This window comes from Rhineura floridana, chromosome 2 (assembly GCF_030035675.1).
Source record: "Rhineura floridana isolate rRhiFlo1 chromosome 2, rRhiFlo1.hap2, whole genome shotgun sequence".
NCBI lineage: Eukaryota > Metazoa > Chordata > Lepidosauria > Squamata > Rhineuridae > Rhineura > Rhineura floridana.
This window is the reverse complement of record NC_084481.1, coordinates 104,844,064-104,864,377: the sequence shown is the minus strand read 5'-3', so window position 1 is coordinate 104,864,377 and position 20,314 is coordinate 104,844,064. Positions and strand designations below refer to the sequence as shown.

Sequence of the window (20,314 nt, the reverse complement as noted above, 5' to 3'; positions counted from 1 at the left end):
CCTTATTAATACTATTTTCAGGCACTGAATTTGATTGAATTTATCCCCGTGCCAGTAGGCAGCTAAGGGTGAATTCATACATGCATACTTACCATTCAAAGAATAAAGCGCTGGGTGAGGTTTGGATGGGTGGAATAGCTATCAATCTCCAAAGCCATTTGGCACCATTTCAGAAGAGTACTTTCAGTGGTGGTAGTTCACACATATAGCAATGAGTCCTCATGTGGTAAGATATCACATGATGTAGAAGCATGTGTGTGTTGGGCAGAGCTTGGAAAAGTTACTTTTTTTAACTACAACTTCCATCAGCCCAATCCAGTGGCCATGCTGGCTGGGGCTGATGCAAGTTGTAGTTCAAAAAAGTAACTTTTCCAAGCTCTGGTATTGGGTGTAATTTTGCTGTCTTGTGTAACACTTCAGATTTGATGCTATAGCTAAGCTGTCTCCTTAGCATAAACTGGTCCAGAAAAAGATCCAGAATAAAGGAGCAGAATGCTATTATATGCCCCATGAAAGTACTTATAATTCAGGAATTTTAATTTTAATATGTCTTTATTTTGTACATGTGCCCAGAAACATCCAAATATTGGGTGTGTTAGAAATTGTATTATTTGCATCCTTCAATTTTAATTTTCAGTGAAAGCTTATAAATTCTGAAGCCAGCAGTAGCTAGAAATACATTTGGTCTGGTCACAATAGACAGCTCATATGGTTATGAATGTAGCAATTTCTACATTAAGCTGAGAACTTGGGGAATGAGACATGGTTAGGCCATACCAATATTGTCTGCCTCCATTAGATTCCAGCCATTGTCAATCACACAAAATTGACTCTTTCTTTTAATATTTTTGTGAAGCTGGCAAAACGCTTCTATCTGGGGTAAGGATAATTATTATTATTTCTTTATAAGGAACTTTATATTGTTTCAGAATGTAGTACAAGGGCAGTCTCTTTTGTGTGTATGGTCAGTGTTTCAAAACTTGTTTAATATTTTGGAAGGCTTTAAAATAGTCAATGGTGTCTTTTTTTAAAATTCCTTTCCCCCAGAGCCTCCAACATGTTCTCCAGATCAGTTCACATGTGCAACTGGGGAGATAGACTGCATCCCTATGGCCTGGCGATGTGATGGATTCTCTGAATGTGATGATCAGAGTGATGAAGATAGCTGTCCGATCTGCTCAGCAGCCCAGTTCCAATGTGAGAAAGGGCAGTGCATTGATGCACGTTTGAGATGTAATGGAGAAATTGATTGCCAGGATAAATCTGATGAAGCTGATTGTGAAAGTAAGACCTGTTTATCTTAATCTTTTTGCAGGACTGGTGTCAGAAGCTGACTAAAGGTACTTCTGGGCATTGCAACCAGAAGTCACTCTTTGAAGTCATACTTGGCACCCACCATTGTTTTGTCAGTGGCAGCTTTGCTTCCCTTGACATCTTCAGTTGCATAGGGTTCTTAGTGGAAGGGATGCAGCTGGTTAATATTTCACTGGTTATCCATTTCAGCTGTGGCATTGCCTTCACATGTCAGAACTGCACAGACCGTGAACAGTAGATGTGGTGTTGACAGTTTTTCTCCTCAGAACTTGTCAGTGAAGCACATACGGTTTCTATGCAGATAGAACAAAGTGCATGTCTGTGCAGTTTGGGGGCTCTTAAAAACTGTTGTTTGGCTTCGTGGTAATGATCTGGTTGTCATTTTATTTGGGCTGAGATTAATACAAGATTCCTCCATTGTCCCCCCTCCTTCTTGCAGCAATTTGTCGCCCAAATCAGTTTCGATGTGCCAGTGGGCAGTGTATCCTCATAAAACAGCAATGTGACTCCTTTCCAGACTGCAATGATGGCTCTGATGAACTTGCATGCGGTAAGAAACTTTTTGTATCTAGATTCAGATACTACTATGTAGTTCTTGAATATCCCTGTGAGAGGTTATCCCTGAGTCTAGAAAAGTAAACCCAGTTCTTTACTACTGTGTGGAGTCTGACCTTTTCTTAACTGTACATATTTCTGTGTGACCGTGTGCTTAAAAATGTAGTATCTTTCAGCAGTACCCTGCAATGTTGAGAAAACGGTTTTGTTTAAAAACAACAATAAACCCTAGCCCCATCCGCATCCTGTCAAGGAACTACTGAGTTGTAATCAGGCCCCCAACAAAATCTAGCCCAAAAAGAATTATCAAAGGCCAAAGTGGATGCAGTTATTTTTGTCTGAGCCTTTGCTGCCTGCTCAAATTGGCTTCAGTCCCTGCATGGTTTATAATAATCATAAGTTCTTTGAGAGGCTTTTTTAATGTAGATGGCCCAATAATTCTGTTCTCTGAGCCTTGGGACCCATGTGAGAAAAAGTCTAGCGATAACAGCACATTGCAAAAGGCTTTATAATGGAAATTGAACAGGGAGAATAAAATATCTGTTCTCTGTTTCAGTGGTTGTAGTTAATGTTAAACTGCAGTCAACTCATCTTATGTGAACCAAAATAATTGGGCCTATATGAGGAAATGCTTCAGATCATATTTTTGTCTTAAAAATAAATATTCTGTGGACCAGCATAAGCCCGTAGATGTGGGAGACTCCAGACTCAAAAACTGCCACTAGACCATAAAGCGCACTGGATGACCGTGAGCTAATTAACCTATCACATGGAGGTTTTGTGAGGATAAAATGAGATAAAAATGGTTAAGCCCTTTGTATATCGGAAGAAGCTACAGAAGGTATTGTTAATAGAACACACACACAAATTTTTGCTCATACCTTCCAACATTTGGGAATTTGGGAGCTGCTAAGTGATATTCTTGGGCCAGCTCCAAATTCAAGGGGGCCCTTGGCAAGCATTCTGCATTGGTCCCCAAGATGTGGGTGTACATGGTAGAAGCAGCAGGAATTTGGGAGCTGCCGTTTAAATCTTTCCACAATATCTCAGAGCTATGCTATCCTGGACATTCTGAGGCACTGTAGGAAATTTTAAATGGCTGTTTGTGGCTTCTAGCCACCTGACCTAGGAGGTTGTGAAAGTAGAAAGGGATCTCTGCTGAAAGGGAAGCTGATACAAATAAGCAAGCATCCAGACATCCTCTTTCCTTAGCCAATAAAACCTAAGGGAGGACGATGTGTTTCAGTCACACATTCATCCTGCTGTACGTCTTGGGGACTGGCTCAATAATAGTAGAGAGCAAAAGGGCCAGCAGCACACATCAAAAGATGGCAACTGAAAGCCTATTCTGAAGTCTGTTGAAACTGGAAAAGTGGCTCTGACTGTAAATATCCACGGTCCTATTTTCAGAAAGCGTGACTGAGTGATACTGCTTAATATTTGGAGGCACATGCCAGAAAGAGACGCTGTATATTACTGTACTGTTTTTGTTTTCAAATGTTGTAAGGCTCCTCAAATGTTGTGAGGAGATGGGGTAAAAAAAAAAATAAACCGATAAATATGCTGTAATCTGGCTTTCTTTCAGGTGTTTTGTCCAGGCCATGTACATCAAATTAATTTGCATGTATTTTTGTTACATTTTTACAGCAAAAAGTAAATCATCCTCAGACGAATCCCAGCCCCACAGTAGTGCTATTGGGCCTGTCATTGGTATCATTCTTACCCTTTTTGTTATGGGAGGAATGTATTTTGTTTGCCAGCGAGTGGTATGTCAACGCTATGCTGGACCCAACGGACCTTTTCCACACGAATATGTCAGTGGTACGCCTCATGTCCCCTTAAATTTTATTGCTCCTGGAAGTTCTCAGCATGGCACTTTCACTGGTAAGGACGGTAAATTTCCTGTACCTAATCATTATTTTCCTTGCTTTTTTCCCCTTAGCTTCCCAACATGGTAAATAGCAATTTAATGATGCTGCATGATCAACATGGTTGTATTGGTTTCTTGTAATATACCAGAGTACATTAGCTTCCCCCCATGTTACAGACATTTAGTGTCACTGGTCTCATGCCGTGGAACACTGTCAGCAAAGATTTGTCAGTCATTCTGATGTTTGATTTGCAGGCATCTCTTGAAGACTTTTTAATGTGCCAACAGGACTAGGCAACTATTTAAAACATTCTGGATTAGCCGGTCACTTTAATTATTTTGTACTGTTTTTAATGATATTTTATTTATTTATAACATTTATATACCATTTAATTATTTGCATTTCTAAGTGGTGTGCATAAATGTAACTCATACATAAAATGAAACAATAATGTTGTCACTAAATATTACCTTAAAATGCCTGCTGGAACAAGAAAGCTTTAGTCACATGCCTGAAGTTCAACAAGGAAAGTGCCTGTTTAATCTCAGTTGGCAGGGAATTCCACAAGTTTGGGCCCACAACACTTGGCGAGGCTGGTGCTGTGCAAATGCACCAGCAGAGCCAATATGGTACTCCTATGGTGTGTTTGCACAATGCTGACCTTCCTGCCATGCCCCTCCCAGTCTCCCTCCCAGGAAGCAGCAGCGACTCAACTGTTAGGAGATTAGGTAAGCACTGCTGCCCTAGGTGAGCACACATAGCTCTTCTATATACAGGCTGTTCCATTCAAAAAAGTGGACAAAGTGGACCTTAGAACACACATCCCTTTCCTATGTGGAGCTGTCACTTGCATTAAAGTGCATAGAGAAGGCCATGTGCACATTTTGAGCTCTTAACAAGCCAATAGCTGTTTGGGTGCTCAATACGCTCCTCCTTTATTCTCCCTATCCCTGTCACTTATCTTGCCCATTCAGGGTATATATAAATTTCAAGATGTTTAATTGCTGTAATGCAGTTTTCTTTAACTTTCAGGATTAAATAGGGCATCTGAAATGGAACTCTTTTTTAAAAGAAAGAAAGGAATACATTTGTTACTAATTTGTTGCAGAAAACTCAGATTGCTGCCAACTGTGCAGGACTCCAGCAGGGGAACGCTTGCTCATCCATCCATCCATTTATTCCCCACCTCCACTCCCTAAAAAACTTTTAACAGATGCAAGAGTATCCCTCTCTTCTTCTCCCCTCCCCACTGCAATGCCCTGCCTTTTTCTGATTTTTTAATAATTATGTTCTAAGTCTTAAGGCTTCCAGAAACCTATCTGGGAATACACATCAAGCCAATTTTTTTAAAAAGGGTAGGAATTAACGGCAGGAACCCTAACCCCTCCCCCAAATCCATTATGAAAGCAAAGTATAGTTTGTCTGTCTTTGAAAATGGGCTTTTTGGGAATATTGTGCAAAGCTAAAATCTGCTTAGGGCAGGGGTGGAGCACCTTTTTCAGTCTGAGGGGAGCATTCCCCCGACTTCAATTCTTCAAATAAATAAATGAGCAGTGTTCCAGGGGCTGCTTGCCAGGGTGAGTGAGGCCAGAGACAAAAAGGGGGTGGAGCTATAGTTGCAGCTTTTTACCTTTTGTAGAGTAGACTTGCCTTCCAACCATGCAAAGTCAGAGGTTTCTGCCCCCTGCCCACTTTGTCCATCCTCCATCTAGACAAGTAGGAGGCATTATTAGCATTCAAGGACATAATCTAGCTATGCATGCACACTCTGTGGATGGTGTGGAGCAAGGCCTATAAGGGTAGTGGCCTGTAAGTAGCCTGAGGACTAGATATAATGGCCTGTAGGGCTGCATACAGTGATCAGGCCTGAAGTTCTCTGCCCTTGGCTCTTAGGGCATTCTCCAATTATTCTTATGTAATGCACAGAAACAGAGCTTTGTGGTAAACCTGAAAAGTGTATTGCAGACCATATACACATGCAGCATTAACAAGAACTGCTTTGATTGATCTGAGCGTGTGTATAAGATCTAGAGGACTTGACCTTCAGTCCAATCTTTGTTTTTTATATCTATGTAGGTATCTCTTGTGGAAAATCTATGATTAGCTCCATGAGCCTGATGGGGGGAAGTAGCGGTGCCCCTCTTTATGACAGAAACCACGTAACCGGGGCCTCCTCTAGTAGCTCATCCAGTACTAAAGCCACTTTCTACCCACAGGTAAGGTTTCAAAGTGTTAGGTGTTCCATGCTTTCCCCTCCTTTCCATATTTATGACTAAGGCATAAATAAATGTGTTGTTGGGAATGAGCTGGTAAAAAAATTATCCTGGATGTTGTGGTTCGTTAGTTGTAAGCCAGTCTAGTGCTCACTGAAGATGTCAGGCATTCTCTTGTTCAGTTCACTGGGCAATGATGAAATTTTTCAGAACAATCCCAGAGAACTCAGGAAACTGAGCCTGGTAATGATTAAACATATCTGCTTGCACAATGGCATGTTCTCCCCCTCTCCTCACCTGCACACTTCCTAAATCTGTTCTAGGAGTTCCCCCAAACCTCTGGAGATGATTTGAGGAAAGCATGGGATGCAGGGGGTGAGGGGGAAAGTCCCATGTCTACAGTGGGTTCACTAGCTGAATACTGCCCAGTGTTAGACTTTGTAGAACATTTTTTTGTTAAGATTATAACCTTAAGAATATTCCTCTGAGTGTTTGGGTTTTTGTATCTTTTTTCCCTCCATAAGTATAATCATTCTGTTCCTTGTGAACTTTTTGATGTCGCTGAGCTAGTGAGGCATTTAGTACTGTGCAGTCCTACAAGCATATGCCAAAGTGAGAAAACAAAGATAGATGCCCAGTCAGAGATGACAGGGAGTCTCAGAAAGCTAAACATTTCTTCTGCTGTTTATTTACATTGATTTTTATCTTGGATCTCCGTGTACCAACCAGAATCCTCTGAACCCTTGTCTCATAAATAAAAAACCCCAGTCATTGTAGTAAAGAAAGCAAGAGGTTGGGAGATAGCGATGATGAAACCAAGAGTAGACTGGTTGGTACAACATAGGCATTTTATTCTGTTCTGTGTTTCAGAAGCCAGCACAAGAGGACTGTGCACCCCCCCTTAACCAACCTCAGTCAGTTGTGCCCTTGTCCCAGCTGTTCATGGCAGCTCAGGGTCAAACTGGATATTGGAAACCATTTCCTAGTTCCATTGCTTGCTTTTGTGACCTTGAGCAAGTCAATCCAAGACTCTTGTCAAAACTAGGATGGACTGAGTGACATTTTGGCTTTTTCTTGCAGAGTAGAAACAACAGATAGCAGGTGGCCACAACTATTCTTTCTACCCGTTAAATGTGGGGAAAGCAGTGACTGAAGGTGACTTTTTTAAAAACTGAAAAGAGCAGCTAGTACAAAAAAAAGGTTACAAAATTTAAAGAAACATTTTTTAAAAAACTATTAGGATAGAAAGGTCTTTAGTTTCCAAATGAGAGAGAAATTGAGCACGTACTCTTGGCAAACAGATCTGCTAAAGAACAGAAGAAAAGCCCAATTTTAAAAAGGGATGGTGTGATCATGCTAACCGAGGTGTGGGGAATCTTTGGCCCTCCAGGTGTTGCAGACCCCCATCAGCCCCAGAAATCATGGCCAAGGGCCAGAGATGATGGGAATTGTAGTTCAACTACAACAACATTTCAATGAGAATTTTTCTTTAAAAAAGCTATATATCTAAGACCATTTGGAAATGAAAAAGATAAATTTAAATGTTTCTTTACATTTTGTAACTTTTATTGTACTAGCTACTCTTGCTTTTCACAGTTTTAAAAAAAGGGTAGATAAGCTAGGTAAAATTTCAAAAGAGGGATGTTGATCAATTAGAATCTCCAGTAACGTATAACGAAGTCCAAAAAGTAACCACAAACTTCCGGAATAGCAGCTCATGAGGTGTGGACAGCTTCAGAATCACATTATTTGCATGCAGAAGGCCCCAAGTTCAATGCCTGGTTTTTCCAGTTAACAGAATGTTAACCTGGTAGCAATGTAGGGAAACATTCTGACTGAGAACTGGAGAGCTACTGCCAGCCAGTGTAAACAATACTGGACTCTGTGGACCAGAGATTCTTACAAAGTATCTGTCAATTTACAAATCAAGCTATTGACAACAAAGTTACTGATTTCCAGGTCAGTATGTATTTTATTTTTGTCCCTTAGTTAGACAGACAGAAACAACTGATACATGTTAATAACATGGTTCTATTATGATAATAAAAAATCAGGATTTAGGGCAGAATAATACAACTCTGGCACTCAGGTGATCGAGTGAGGTACAGTTTGTGTGAACTGGCACCTTTCCTTGGGTGCTGCACACAAGGACCAGAATGATTTTTGCAGTAGCATGGGCTCCAGAAAACTATGTTGGATAAAGAAAACATTTATTTTATACTTCCATAGATTCTGAATCCACCACCTTCACCAGCCACTGATCGCTCTCTCTATAACACAGAGATGTTCTATTCTTCAAACATTCCTTCAACAACAAGATCCTACAGGTAAGATCTCTTTTTTATAGTCTTCACAGCAAGTTGATGTCAGTGAACCAGAATAAACTTCCTTAAAGCTTTACCTTCAAAAACTTTGAAAGCTCTTCCCTCATTCAGTTTCCAATCTATTGTATGTTTAGCATGAGTCATCTTTTGTTATATTAGTCAATTTAAATATGTTTTTTTCCCTAATGCAACTATTTTAGTTGTCACCTTTGGACAGTTTAATTGACAGGATCCTGGAATTGGGATATAGGCCTGTTCACAAGAGTATTGATAACTGACATCCAGGCCTTTTCGGCTACCAAGAATGTTATGTTTCAGTCTTAGCCCAGCTGTGTCTAGAACTCTGCCTTTAGAAATCAATAGCATCCTTTCTGTGGCCTATGTCAGGGGCTAAGTGCAGACATTTCCTCTAGAGATTTTGTGACTCAGTTTCCCCATATTAGGTAGAATTTGCTGATTCAGAGGCTCTAAATGGTGAAGGCTTTTTCCTTAATATTTTTCCCTTCCCACCCCCATATGCCTCTCAAAGTATTTTAGACTTATCTCCTATAATTTAGTCTTCCATTTTCCTTCCACATTTAACTTGTACCTTCTCTCTTCCCCCCACCCCCAAAAAATCCAGTTTCTTTCATCCCTCCCCACTGGTTCTTTTTCATTCACTTTCTCATCCTAACAGCTTTCCTCTGTTATCCCCTTACTTTCTATTCCCAGTTTGTTTGTTTGCTTATTTATTTATTTAATCTTTTATCTCACTCTCTAATTTCCTTTAACACCTCCGCTGGCCCTTTCCCCTCAAACGTCTCTGTCTCCCAGAGAGATGCTGCATACCGGTGGAGGACTGAAGCAGGCACTAATAAGCAGTATGCGCTAGCACACTGCTTGTTCCTGTTAAACCATAGCTTAGTTTGAACTATGGTTTAAGGTGACATGCAAATTGGGCCAATCTGATTGATTCAGATGAAGAGCAATTAAAGCTTTCCCTGCCAGAGAACATATTTTTACAACACAATTAACTTTTATTTCCTTTTTCAGGCCCTACCTTATAAGGGGGATAGCTCCACCAACTACTCCATGCAGCACGGATGTATATGACAGTGACTATACTACAAGTCGGTGGAAAGCCAATAAATACTACATAGACCTAAATTCAGACTCAGATCCTTATCCCCCTCCTCCTACCCCCCGCAGCCAGTACATGTCAGCAGAAGAGAGCTGTCCACCGTCTCCTGCCACAGAGCGAAGTTACTTCCACCTCTATCCCCCACCCCCATCACCTTGTACAGACTCTTCATGATTTCAGCAGAAGGAACATATCTTTTCCTGTAAATATATTTTAAATATGAACAAAGATTTTTAAATATATATTTTATGATCTAAAAATGGGGTGGGAACTTTAAAAATGTGAATAAAAATGGGTGGGCCAGGGTTGTGAAAATTGTACAGTGGAATAATATTTATAAGTTGTGTTTTTTAACTTAATATCCATTCTTTTGTGCCATATTTTGCCTTTGCATTGAAGTCACAAAATTAAATTGACCTCCAAAGGAGGCGGGAGGTGGGAAATAGATACTTGGAGCGTTTGAAAACACCATTTTGATTCAGTAAAGGGGAATATACCAGGGTTGGGTTTTTTTTAAAGTAACAAAAAGAGGGAATAAGATACTGTGTGAATGAATGGCAAAGTTGTTTGAAATACACATACAGGAAATTCAGGGTTTTTTTACTTGATCATAGGTAATTTACCACAAAAAATACTCATTTTCTTTTGGAATGCTGAATGCAAAAAAGGTACCTCCCTGTTTTTATTCCATTATTCACCTTCCAGAGGAAGCTGTGCATGAGGAAATGGGGAATTCTGAATCTTGCACTCACTTAATATATTACAAACCACTTTTCACTAGGATGAAATAAGCATGCAGCCTACTGGATACTTTTGTGCCATATAAATTCTGTCAGGGTACTGAGAACCTCAGTGTAATCTTAACTGGGAAAATAAAGGAAACTGCTTTATTCTTTAGAAGTCAAATTCAGCTTAGCAATTGTCATGAGGCATGTGGCCAAGAGGCCCATGACAGAAATAGAAATGGAAAGCCAGAAAAGAGATACCACTATCAGTTGGCTTGCTGGTCTGAGAGACCACTATGGTTCAGAGTCTATGAGGCTTCTCCCTCACCTTTTTTTTTTGTCCTAAGGAATCTTTGCATGAAAATTCCAACCTTTTATAAAAGAAATGTATTGCAAAAATTAAGACAGCCACATTTAATTGATTAAAAATATTTTGATTTTAAAAATGTCTCCAACTCATTGAAAAACAGATTTATGTAATTACTTACAAATCAATGGGTAGCATATACCTTTTCTTCGTTCACAAGCAGGAAGGGATACTTGATGTGAAACCAGGATGCATTATCTAAAAACTGTGTGTGCACTTTTTCAGAAGTATGGTTTTTATTCATATGCAGACTTGTGCAGATTTAATTGATTATTAATCAGTTGAAACTTAAGTGCTTAGTTGACCAAAATTTCTTTAAATGAGTTATAGCCCTGATAAAAGTATTTTCTGTGCTCCAGATTGCAGTGCAAATTTTCAAAGCATGTCAGGAACATACTATTTTAAAAGGTGAGAAAGTAGAAAGCAAATCTTAATCTGCAATGGATTTAGAGGCCTGTTTTATCTTTAGCAACTGGAGAAGACAGAATTTGCATTACTCCTACTGTAGGAATGATGTTGCAGTTGGAGAGGGGCTTGTGTTCTGTTTTGATAAGCCAGCATAGGTATATTTCATCCTGAGTACTTCCATGCTAGCTGTCTATTAATGAACTTTTACTCTCCAAAACAACACTGCTGTTGATTGAGACACGTTGAACTTAGCCTGGAGCTTCATGTGCATCAAGAAGTGTATATATGTAGAACTTTTTGCTTGAGTGGGCTTCTTCTAGTCACTTTGCATATGCAGAGCTGTCCCTTCTTTGGGAACTGAATGGGAAAGCCTGTTTATCGTACTTTGGCTGTCCCATGTTTGCAAAAAGAGAGTGCTGAATAAGGACAGATTTCAGGTCTGTTTTTGTGTTTGAAGATACTACTTTTCATGGCAGGTTGAGAGGGAAAAGAGCAACACATCTTGTGTTATCTACCTCTATGTTTGCTTTTGAGTGTCAGTCTGATTGCCTTGCACAGAATGCTGCAAAGCCAAGTATTGTGAGAGCTACAATGCGAACAAGTTATGAAAGATAATTGGAGAAGGGGGGAAAAGAACCAAAATCACAATATGTTTTCACAGCTGCAGAACAGCAGGTGCAGCAGACTTTTGACGCCCTTAATGGCACAGACAAGGATGAAAAAATGTTCCTTTTTGAACTCTTAGCTGGATTTTTAGCAAATATTTTCTGGCTGAGGATGATATAAACTCCTTCAGATCCTGGCCAGTGTTTTCTTTTTTATTGACAGGGTGGAGTTTGACTTCTGATGTTTATCTTATCACTTCATTCCTTAAATCTGTCCTTCCTAATCATTTGGAGTTTAAATTAGATCAGTGTGTGTGGGGTGGTCTCTCCAGAAATTCCCTTTTCTTAAAAAGTTTCAGCACAGTGGAGAAAGATCTATAATTATTTGCAAAAGTCACAGCTCCATGAGTATAGCAAATGCCCATGAATTCTGGAATATCCTAATTCTGTAAACTTTAGGTTGCCATAGATGTGACGGTAGAACTTGCACTTCTAGCACAGACATTGCTCACACTTAACACATGTAGTTGGCTCAGATCAAAGTCATTCGTAAAAGTGTATTAACTTGTTAAGTATTCTCAACAAATCCGTGATTAATGATGCAACCTGGAAGGGAAAAAAGGAAGGTCCTATCCAGTTGTCTCATATCTAACTGAAATATAAGTATGGCATGAATATATATTTTACAGTTGAGAGATTTTCATCCAGTTGTTTGACTTCAGCATAACTGTGTTTAATCTTTTGTGTGGCATTTGTAAAGAGGTTGCTATTTTAACTCTTGACATTACAGGCTTAATTTACTGTTGTCTTACAAATAACACTGAACAGTAAAAGATAGCGATTTCAATAAACTGATCTCAAAAGAAAAAGAAAAGCAATAAAGTCACATTATTGGTGGTGTTCACCTACTTTCTACAGTGAGCAGAACACAAAGAACCTCAAGCAGATAGAAAGTACCTCCTATTGCTGTTCTGCAAACAGGTCACACAGTGCTGTAATAGGTTCTATAGTAGTAGATCTCATGCTTGTGCATAAGATTTCATAAAGTGTTGCATAGCAGAACACCATTTTGGATTTAGTTTCACTTTCGCACACAATACTTTAATGCAAGGTTGGACCTTTGCATCCAACCCATAATCTTCACAGAACCAAAGGAAATCTTACAGCTGGTTTTAGTTACAGAAGTTGCATTAATTGAGAAATATCCCGTTGATTTCAAGAAACCTGTTCAATTTTTCCAGGGTTGTGGTTATTGAATTTTGGTGAAATACTGGGCAACATTTTCAAAGAAGCCATTTATATCCATGTGGAGAAGTAAATGCCACATTTTCATCACTTGAGGTTATGGAACTTTTCCCTATAGCATATTCATGTAGATGTGATTCTCTCACACACACAACTTCACAACAGTTTGCCATAGTCAGAACTTTCCTCTACTAATTTGTCAAATCTTTTTAAAAAGCTGTCTGAAGACTGCCTTGCGGTTTTGATGACTACAGAAGTTTTTCATTTTGTTTATACTGAGCATAATATTGGTCAGTTTCATTGGATAACCCTGAGGTCTTGTGTTCTGAGAAAAATTTTCTTTGTTTTATAGTTTGCCTATAATTGACATAGTTTGAGCCAGCAGAGCCAGGAAGTCTGTTTCCACTAAATGAACAGCATGAAAGTATTTGTTGCGCAGGCCTGAATTTTAAATATTTAGCGGGCTAAGTTAGAATTCATTTCCTTATTTGACATAGGTCTCAGGGCAACCCACAGCAGAAAGGAGAATGTGACTTAAAAGTAATCAATTTAGGATACTAGTTGAATTTTTTTTCTTTCAAAAAGTGAGTTTCAAACTAAGCATTGAAACATTTGATTGCAGAAATGGCAAGATAATTGGTTTGCAGAAATGCTTTTAACTCTAGGACTGATTTCAGAGGTGCTTTGTATTGTGCTATCAAACAAGATCATCCATGTGGATTGATTTCACTGCATGTTGTCAGCTTTGTATATTAAAATCTAAGAAGCAGCACATTTTTTTCAGATCTTGTTAATACAACCATGTCTACACTGTGCTTTCTAATAATACCCCCTTGCAATTGGGTCACTTACTGTGTGTGGCATTTCTTAATCCAAGAAAACTTGTCCAAACTCTTAATTGCTTTTGAGATGGTTGATAAGGTTGGTGGAAATTCATTTGCAGACCTCTTTCTCCCAGAATAGTTCTTGACATCTAAAAGATTTCACATCAGTTGTCTGATCCTCAATTGCTGGCATTTATCTGAATCCACTTAGACCAATAGTTTTTTTCATTGACATTAGTGCATTATGGATCCCTAAGAACCAAACACCTGTACTAATCCAGCCTGGAAGTGAATTTGTTCTTGACAAACAACCTAGTTCACACACATTTCTTTTTAGAGAGAAAAAGCAGACCTAAAAATAAGCTTAGTTTACCTTGCATCTGAAAAGAAAATAAAGTAAGCCCCATTGAGTTGATTGGGATTTCCTCTCAAGTTTGTGGGTATAGGATTGCAGTCTAAGGCAAGGAGCCATTTTTCCTGGGGATCCCCTGTGGTTAACTTTTTCAGAGTGGGTGGGTGGGTGTGCGCTTATGCATGTGTGCTGTGGAAAGAAGGGTGTACGGTTAATCTTATGTGTAAAATGACAATTGTGGGAAATACTTTGTAAATAATGTAACTGAAGTATTTTGCAATTACAAACAATTGTTGATTTTATTAAATAAATAAGAAACCTTTTGGCCTGGAACAAAATGAAGCAAAATTAGGGCTGACAGGTTACAACTCGGAGATGCCTCCTTTTTACCCATGTTATCTGTTGCTTAGTTGGGTGACACAAGGTAGCCAGCAACTTCTACCTCTTGTCCTGTTGACTGCTCCCTCCCCTTTCTGCTGTGCAATACACCTGAGCCCTGCTCATTGAAGTTAGGCAGACCAGGCAGATGACAGAACTATGGGGAAATGGAGCAGGAGAAGCAGTGGCTGCCTCATCACACACTTCAGTGGGAATCTTGAAGGTAAAATAGGGACATCTCTGGGTTACAACCTGGCAACTGTAAGGAAAACATCTTAGAAGATGGGGATAGTGCTTTGCTCTTATACATGTAATTCAGAGGGCATTTTAAACAGAAATGAAACCCGGGCTGATTTCTGTATTGTATCTAAATATTTTGCAATTGCTGCTAATGTAAATGGACATGAATATATACAAATATTGCCAGGGATTCTTATAATAGACTTGCACCAATCTTTTTTTATATTTATATTATAAAATGTATTCTGCAAACAGCCTAAATGTTTTAGCTTTATACTTGTATCCTTTTTGTAGACATAATTTGTCATACACAGAAAAAAGTGCCTTTGGTATTTTTAAACAGCCTAGCATATTGACTTGGGCAGATGATAACAAAGCCTTAAAAAGCAAGTAGCCTCTTATTCATTGTGTTCCACTGGTTAATTTTTCATTGTTGTGTTGCAAAATGTATTAATGTGCTCAATTCATTCCAAACAAAGGCATTTGTGGGCTGGTGGAATTAAGCTTATTTGAACATCAGTAATGCAACATCACTAAATATTGACTTTAGAAAGTTCATGTGATTTGTAGCAAATATTTCAAAGTATCCTATGGGGGAGTTTTGCTCTGAAATTGCACTATTCCAAGGGAACTTCCATTCAACTAACATGTATACCCTTTTGTTGGAGTCCTAGTGTTCATATTTGTACAGATTATGCTCTCAGTATAAAATTGTATGTAAAGTTAATTTAACCAAAACATCAGTTGTAAGGTTAGATTAACATTTTCCTCACAAGGTTTGGCATTCATATTACTACTAAATGTTTAATATTAAATTAAAGTTCTTGTATCACACAGCAAAATAGTTATTGAAATCACTGTTTCTAGAGTATGGCATTCTATAAAGAGGACTGCTGAAAATCTCCTTTTACTTATAAATACAAACTGATATTCTTCAGGATACAAGGTGCAGGCCTTAGCAAGCAAAATCCAGCCAAAGGTAAGCACTCAGAGGTCCCATTGAAAGTCTTCACTACCTGGAGGCTGTCTGCTTCCCACTGCCGCTGCAGATGACACCTCCCCCTTGCTCCAAACAAGAGGGGAGGACTTTGCTGAAGCACCAGAGCGTCTTTCAGGTGTGCCGAGGGCAGGCAACTGCCTATACCACACATGGCAGATGCCAAAGGAGGCTGAGGGAGGTGCTACCAGGAAGAAGAGGGGATTACTATCCTTGTTGCCGGCTCCTTGCACTGCCACTGCTGACCTTACTCAGAATGAGAGGAAAGGGCATTTTGTGAAGCAAAAAGAAGCAAGGTTGCAAGGAAAAGCTGCTTTCCCCCTTACTTCCTGGCAGCCAGCCTGCCTGCTTTTCTTGACTCCTGCTTCACTGCCACCTCCTTTTAAAAATTCTTATTTGCAAGGCAGCCCAGATCTCACCATTGGCCCAGATGGACCCAAGGAGCAGTGAGGAAGGTCAAGACTTTTTCACCTCCCATCTCTGAGGCTAAGTGTGTGTGCCAGTGTCCCCCCTTCCTTCCACCTACATTTTGCCCCCCCACCTCTCTCTCCAAGATGCTGCAGCAATTGAGGGTTTCCCCCTCCCATGTGCCCAAATGCCTGCCTGCCTGCAGATGCTTGCAGGAGGGGCAGGTGTCTTTGTGTGTGTGTGTGCACTGATCTATCTTCTGCTCCACTCTCATTCCCTAAGTGCATGCTAACCAAGGTATCAGTTCTGATGATCATCCCAAGGCCTAAAATCACTAACCCCCCTCCACAATCTATCCACCCTTTTGCCTTCACAATCTAGCATCCCCACCATTACCAGATTGATGTTTCTTGATTATTATTATTGTTATTTTTAAAAAAGTTCAGCAGGTTGGCTGAGGCTGGGGTCCAAATACTGCAGCTGAAATGTATTTAATTATTCTTGCATTTATATCCCACCTTTCCTCCAAGATGCTGAAGGTGGTGCACGATTCCCCCCTTTTCATTTTATCCTTACATGAACCCTGTGTCTGGCCCAAGGTAACCCAGTGGGCTTCATGGCTGGGTGAGGATTTGAACCCGGATCTTAGCCCAACACTGTAACCCACTGGTGTTGGGAGACAGGACTGTACATCATCAGACTGTTGGGGGTGGAGGGGGATCCCAATTTGATTGGACCTTTGTGTTATGAAAAGAAAGTGACACCTCCCTGTCTGCAGGGAACTTTTTATGGAAAGGGATATTTGGAGATGTGATTTTGCCACCCCATTTTTTTCAATTAACAGAGATTAAAATTACAATTAGCATGCAAGGGGGGGGGGTCACAAAATTTTTAGAGCTTGCAAAGTGGGTCCCGTACTCATAAAGGTTGGGAACCACTGCTATAGATTTGGTTGGCATTGTTTTATAATTAATACTCTAGGGTGGGAAATTATTTGGCATCTCCCTGCATAAATGATTTTTCATGTAATACTGTTGAGACTGAGTTTTTCCCCCCTTCCTGGTGTTAAACCTTTAAAATAAACTGGGGGGTGTTAAAGAATAACTTACTTGTCTCATGTTTTCCAGTGCATACTAATTTTATTCTTCGTTCTGAAGTTTATAGACTGAATCCCCACCCCTCCAAAATTCATTCATGTCGATGGACACATTTTACCTGAGAAGTTTTAAAGTTGTGTTGTCATTTGTGGTAGTGTTCTTAACCTTCCCACCTCTTCTTCATTTCTAAAAAGGCATTTTCAGGAAATTTCATAGATTTAAGTTCATTAAGTGCTGATTCATTCATCCATGTTTATTAATTGATGACTACAGCAACAAGTTGGTGACTTACTTTAGGGCTCATTTCATACATCCAACAGCACAGCTAGAATTTGTTTGTGTTGTTTCAAAGCACATTGTTTTCCCCAAAGACTTCATTCATGCAGTAGTAATACTGAAGCAGACTTATTTGTGCTGTTTCCAAGTGTCAATAGCAGTTCTGCTGTTGGAAATGGCAAATCCAGATGATACACATTATGCAAACATATGAGCATAGACTGTACACATATTTGTGCATTTGATTGGACACACACAAAGTGAATGTGTTTTACAATTGAAAGCAGAGACTGGACACATCTGGGATGAAGCTCAAGATTAACCTTGCCAGCTGGCAGCTTCTCTCTGTCCAGATAATCATACAGAAGATTTTGTGAAAATGAACAGAACAAGCCAGAGATAAATAATAGTACGCCCAGAAATTCTCTCTCTCCCCCCCCCGTTGTTCCACAAAAAAGACATTGTAAAACCCTTTCACCCTGGGTTGCAACACTTCACAGCTAACATTTTTGTAAATTGGTATGGGTGGAATTCCAGGGCGGCAGCCATGCCCTTGTTTGCTGCCCTTGTGCTCCCTGTGGGAGTCCCAGAGGAAGAGTCAAGGATGTGGTTGCTCAGCATATAATAAAACCATAAGATGGCATAGTTCTCCATGAAGAAAAGTTCTCTCTAGGCAGGGCCTATATTCAATATACAATTGTGTGTTTATATGGCTTTCCCTTTCTGTGGCTGAAATTTCACAAAACTCCCCCCCACCACCACGTTTTCTAATTCTTGGCCTCTCTCCCAAGCATGCTGAAGTACATACACAGCCCTAACTATGTTAAAGGGGTTTTGCCTCTGATCTACTGAGCTGGTGAGCAGACAGCAGTGCAGTGCTGGAATGACAACCTGACTACCAGAGCCATGGGCCTTCCTGATCCTATTCATAAATCCTACAAACCACTGCTACTACTGGCACTTGGGGTATCCATGTTCTAAAGCATCTTGATCTGGCTACTTGGGCACAGGAGATTGGCCAAAGTACAGGGTTTTTTTTTAACAAATGTATAGTTATGTACATTTTTGAGCAATAGCCTGATTTTCAGATCCTCACCTCTGGGCTATCAAGCTAAGCATGCACATTCAAATACAGTCCAGATTTGAGACCAGTTATTTTGTAACACGCTTCATTCCACTGATAAGAATTGCTGCATTTGATTGGACTAACAAGCTTTTTTTAAACTCTGAAAGCCAACTTATCCTGAAACTCCAGTCCTTAAATGTTCTCATTCTTAAAGCAATCTAAACAACTGCATTATTTTCCTCCCCTGACTAACTGTTGGCTAGATAAGTTTTGCTTGCAGGTTGTATGCTCTTTGCCATTTCATTGCATCTGGAAATGATTTTTGCTCATGTGGAGTGTTTGTTTTGCTTGCCTCTATCAGGAAGCATTCCAGGGTCTGATCTAACCATTGCTTGTGGACAGTCAAACACTTTGCTCTGGAAATGCCTGTTTTGTCCTGCTCTAAGCATCCATTTTGGGTACGTCCTACTCTTTGTAGCAGAAACAACCACTGAAAGAGTCTGGCTCACTTCAGACAACATGCCCAAACACTGGGTTGTGCTAACCATAGTTAAGACCCCACATTTCTGTTGGAGCATCCAGATGTACCACAGATAAACAACTGTTCAGAGCTACATGTATGCATTTTTTTACCATGTCTTCAGCACTCCATGAGGTACTGCCATCTTATTGGTGCAACAACCTTTTGAGGTGGAACAGCTGGTCCAGGTTGAAGTCCTCAGCACACTTTCTACTCAGTAAGCCCCAAGGAGTTTAGTGGGACGTACTGCCAAGTAAACTTGCTTAGGATTGCACAGTTATTCTCCTGAACGTGTGTGCTATGCTAAGAGATGCACATGATGGGTAATTGAGGATATGAGGAAATGGGAACCAGTTTTTGTGTTTGCACATCTGTATACTATAAGTACACAGGGGTTGCCAAAGTGCTGTCTTCTGGGCTGGCTGAGGCTGATGGGAATTGATGCCCACCAGATGATGTTGGACTACAAGTTGGCTTCCCTAGGTATATAAAATGGAAATTGTTCCCTCCCTGCTTTTGCTGCTGAATATATTATTGCCTTCCCTTTTTGCTCTGTTTCTGATTGCCCTGGGTGAGCCCTTTTGGATAGGGACAGTAGTTGTTGGCTACCTTGAGGCAATAAAATCTGGGATGTGAAGAATATATGAGTTGTGGTTCAGGTAGTTCTTAGTGCTTTGAAAATATCCGCACACATAAATAGAACAAGACATTACACAGCACAGGATGAAACTGCTTTACTATTGCTTATTCCTGTGCTACTTTTTATCTTCAAATTTCCATCTAGAGCAGGGATGGGGGACCTTTTTGGCTCCACAGGCTAGATCTTTATCTGATCACAGCATGCAGGCCAAATTTGATAGATGGTCATAGCTGCTCACCTGTCTATCACCTGATGTCAGGTGATTGGGCACTTTGAAGTCCCTAAGTCAAAGCACCTTGCAGGGCTTGTGGAGAGCCCTGTGCAGTGCTTTAAAGCATTGGAGGTGTTGGCCTTACAACCCATCAACTGATGGTCAGTAGAGCCAAAGCCTGCTTTCCCTTGCCAATGCACAGTTAGGAGTACACTTTAAGACTTTCTGATTGTACATTGGCAGCTGGATCTCTACCCCTCCACACCTGACATCACATATAACTTCAGATGTGGGGTAGGTGGGTGTGGTTTGGAGGAAAATGTCATAACTGGCCACGTTTGAGGCCCTAGAGGGCCAAGTTTGGCTCAGGGGGTCAGAGGTTCCTCATCTCTGATCTAGAGCTATCCACCCCAATGATTTTTAGCCTCAAAATTATGCTACAGGGAATCTTAAACCACCTATTTGAGGAAAGACAGATTATTGTGGAAGAAACTTTCTGCATTTTTCTAGCACAAAGACAGCAATATTTTGCTACTGAAAGATGTGTAACTTTCCTTC

The 20,314-nt window shown here is 40.1% G+C and overlaps 1 protein-coding gene across 1 annotated transcript in view; it reads left to right on the top strand.

Moving 5' to 3' along the window:
- Window positions 1-15,362, top strand: part of LRP5 (LDL receptor related protein 5) — a 155,895-nt gene extending 140,533 nt beyond the window's left edge. The window contains exons 18-23 of the mRNA XM_061609954.1: window positions 1,048-1,284; window positions 1,754-1,864; window positions 3,517-3,753; window positions 5,817-5,956; window positions 8,183-8,280; window positions 9,310-15,362. Coding sequence (XP_061465938.1) covers window positions 1,048-1,284; window positions 1,754-1,864; window positions 3,517-3,753; window positions 5,817-5,956; window positions 8,183-8,280; window positions 9,310-9,571 — 1,085 coding nt within the window. The 3' untranslated portion in view covers window positions 9,572-15,362. The remainder of the gene's footprint in view (window positions 1-1,047; window positions 1,285-1,753; window positions 1,865-3,516; window positions 3,754-5,816; window positions 5,957-8,182; window positions 8,281-9,309) is intronic.
- The last annotated feature ends 4,952 nt before the right edge of the window (window positions 15,363-20,314 follow it).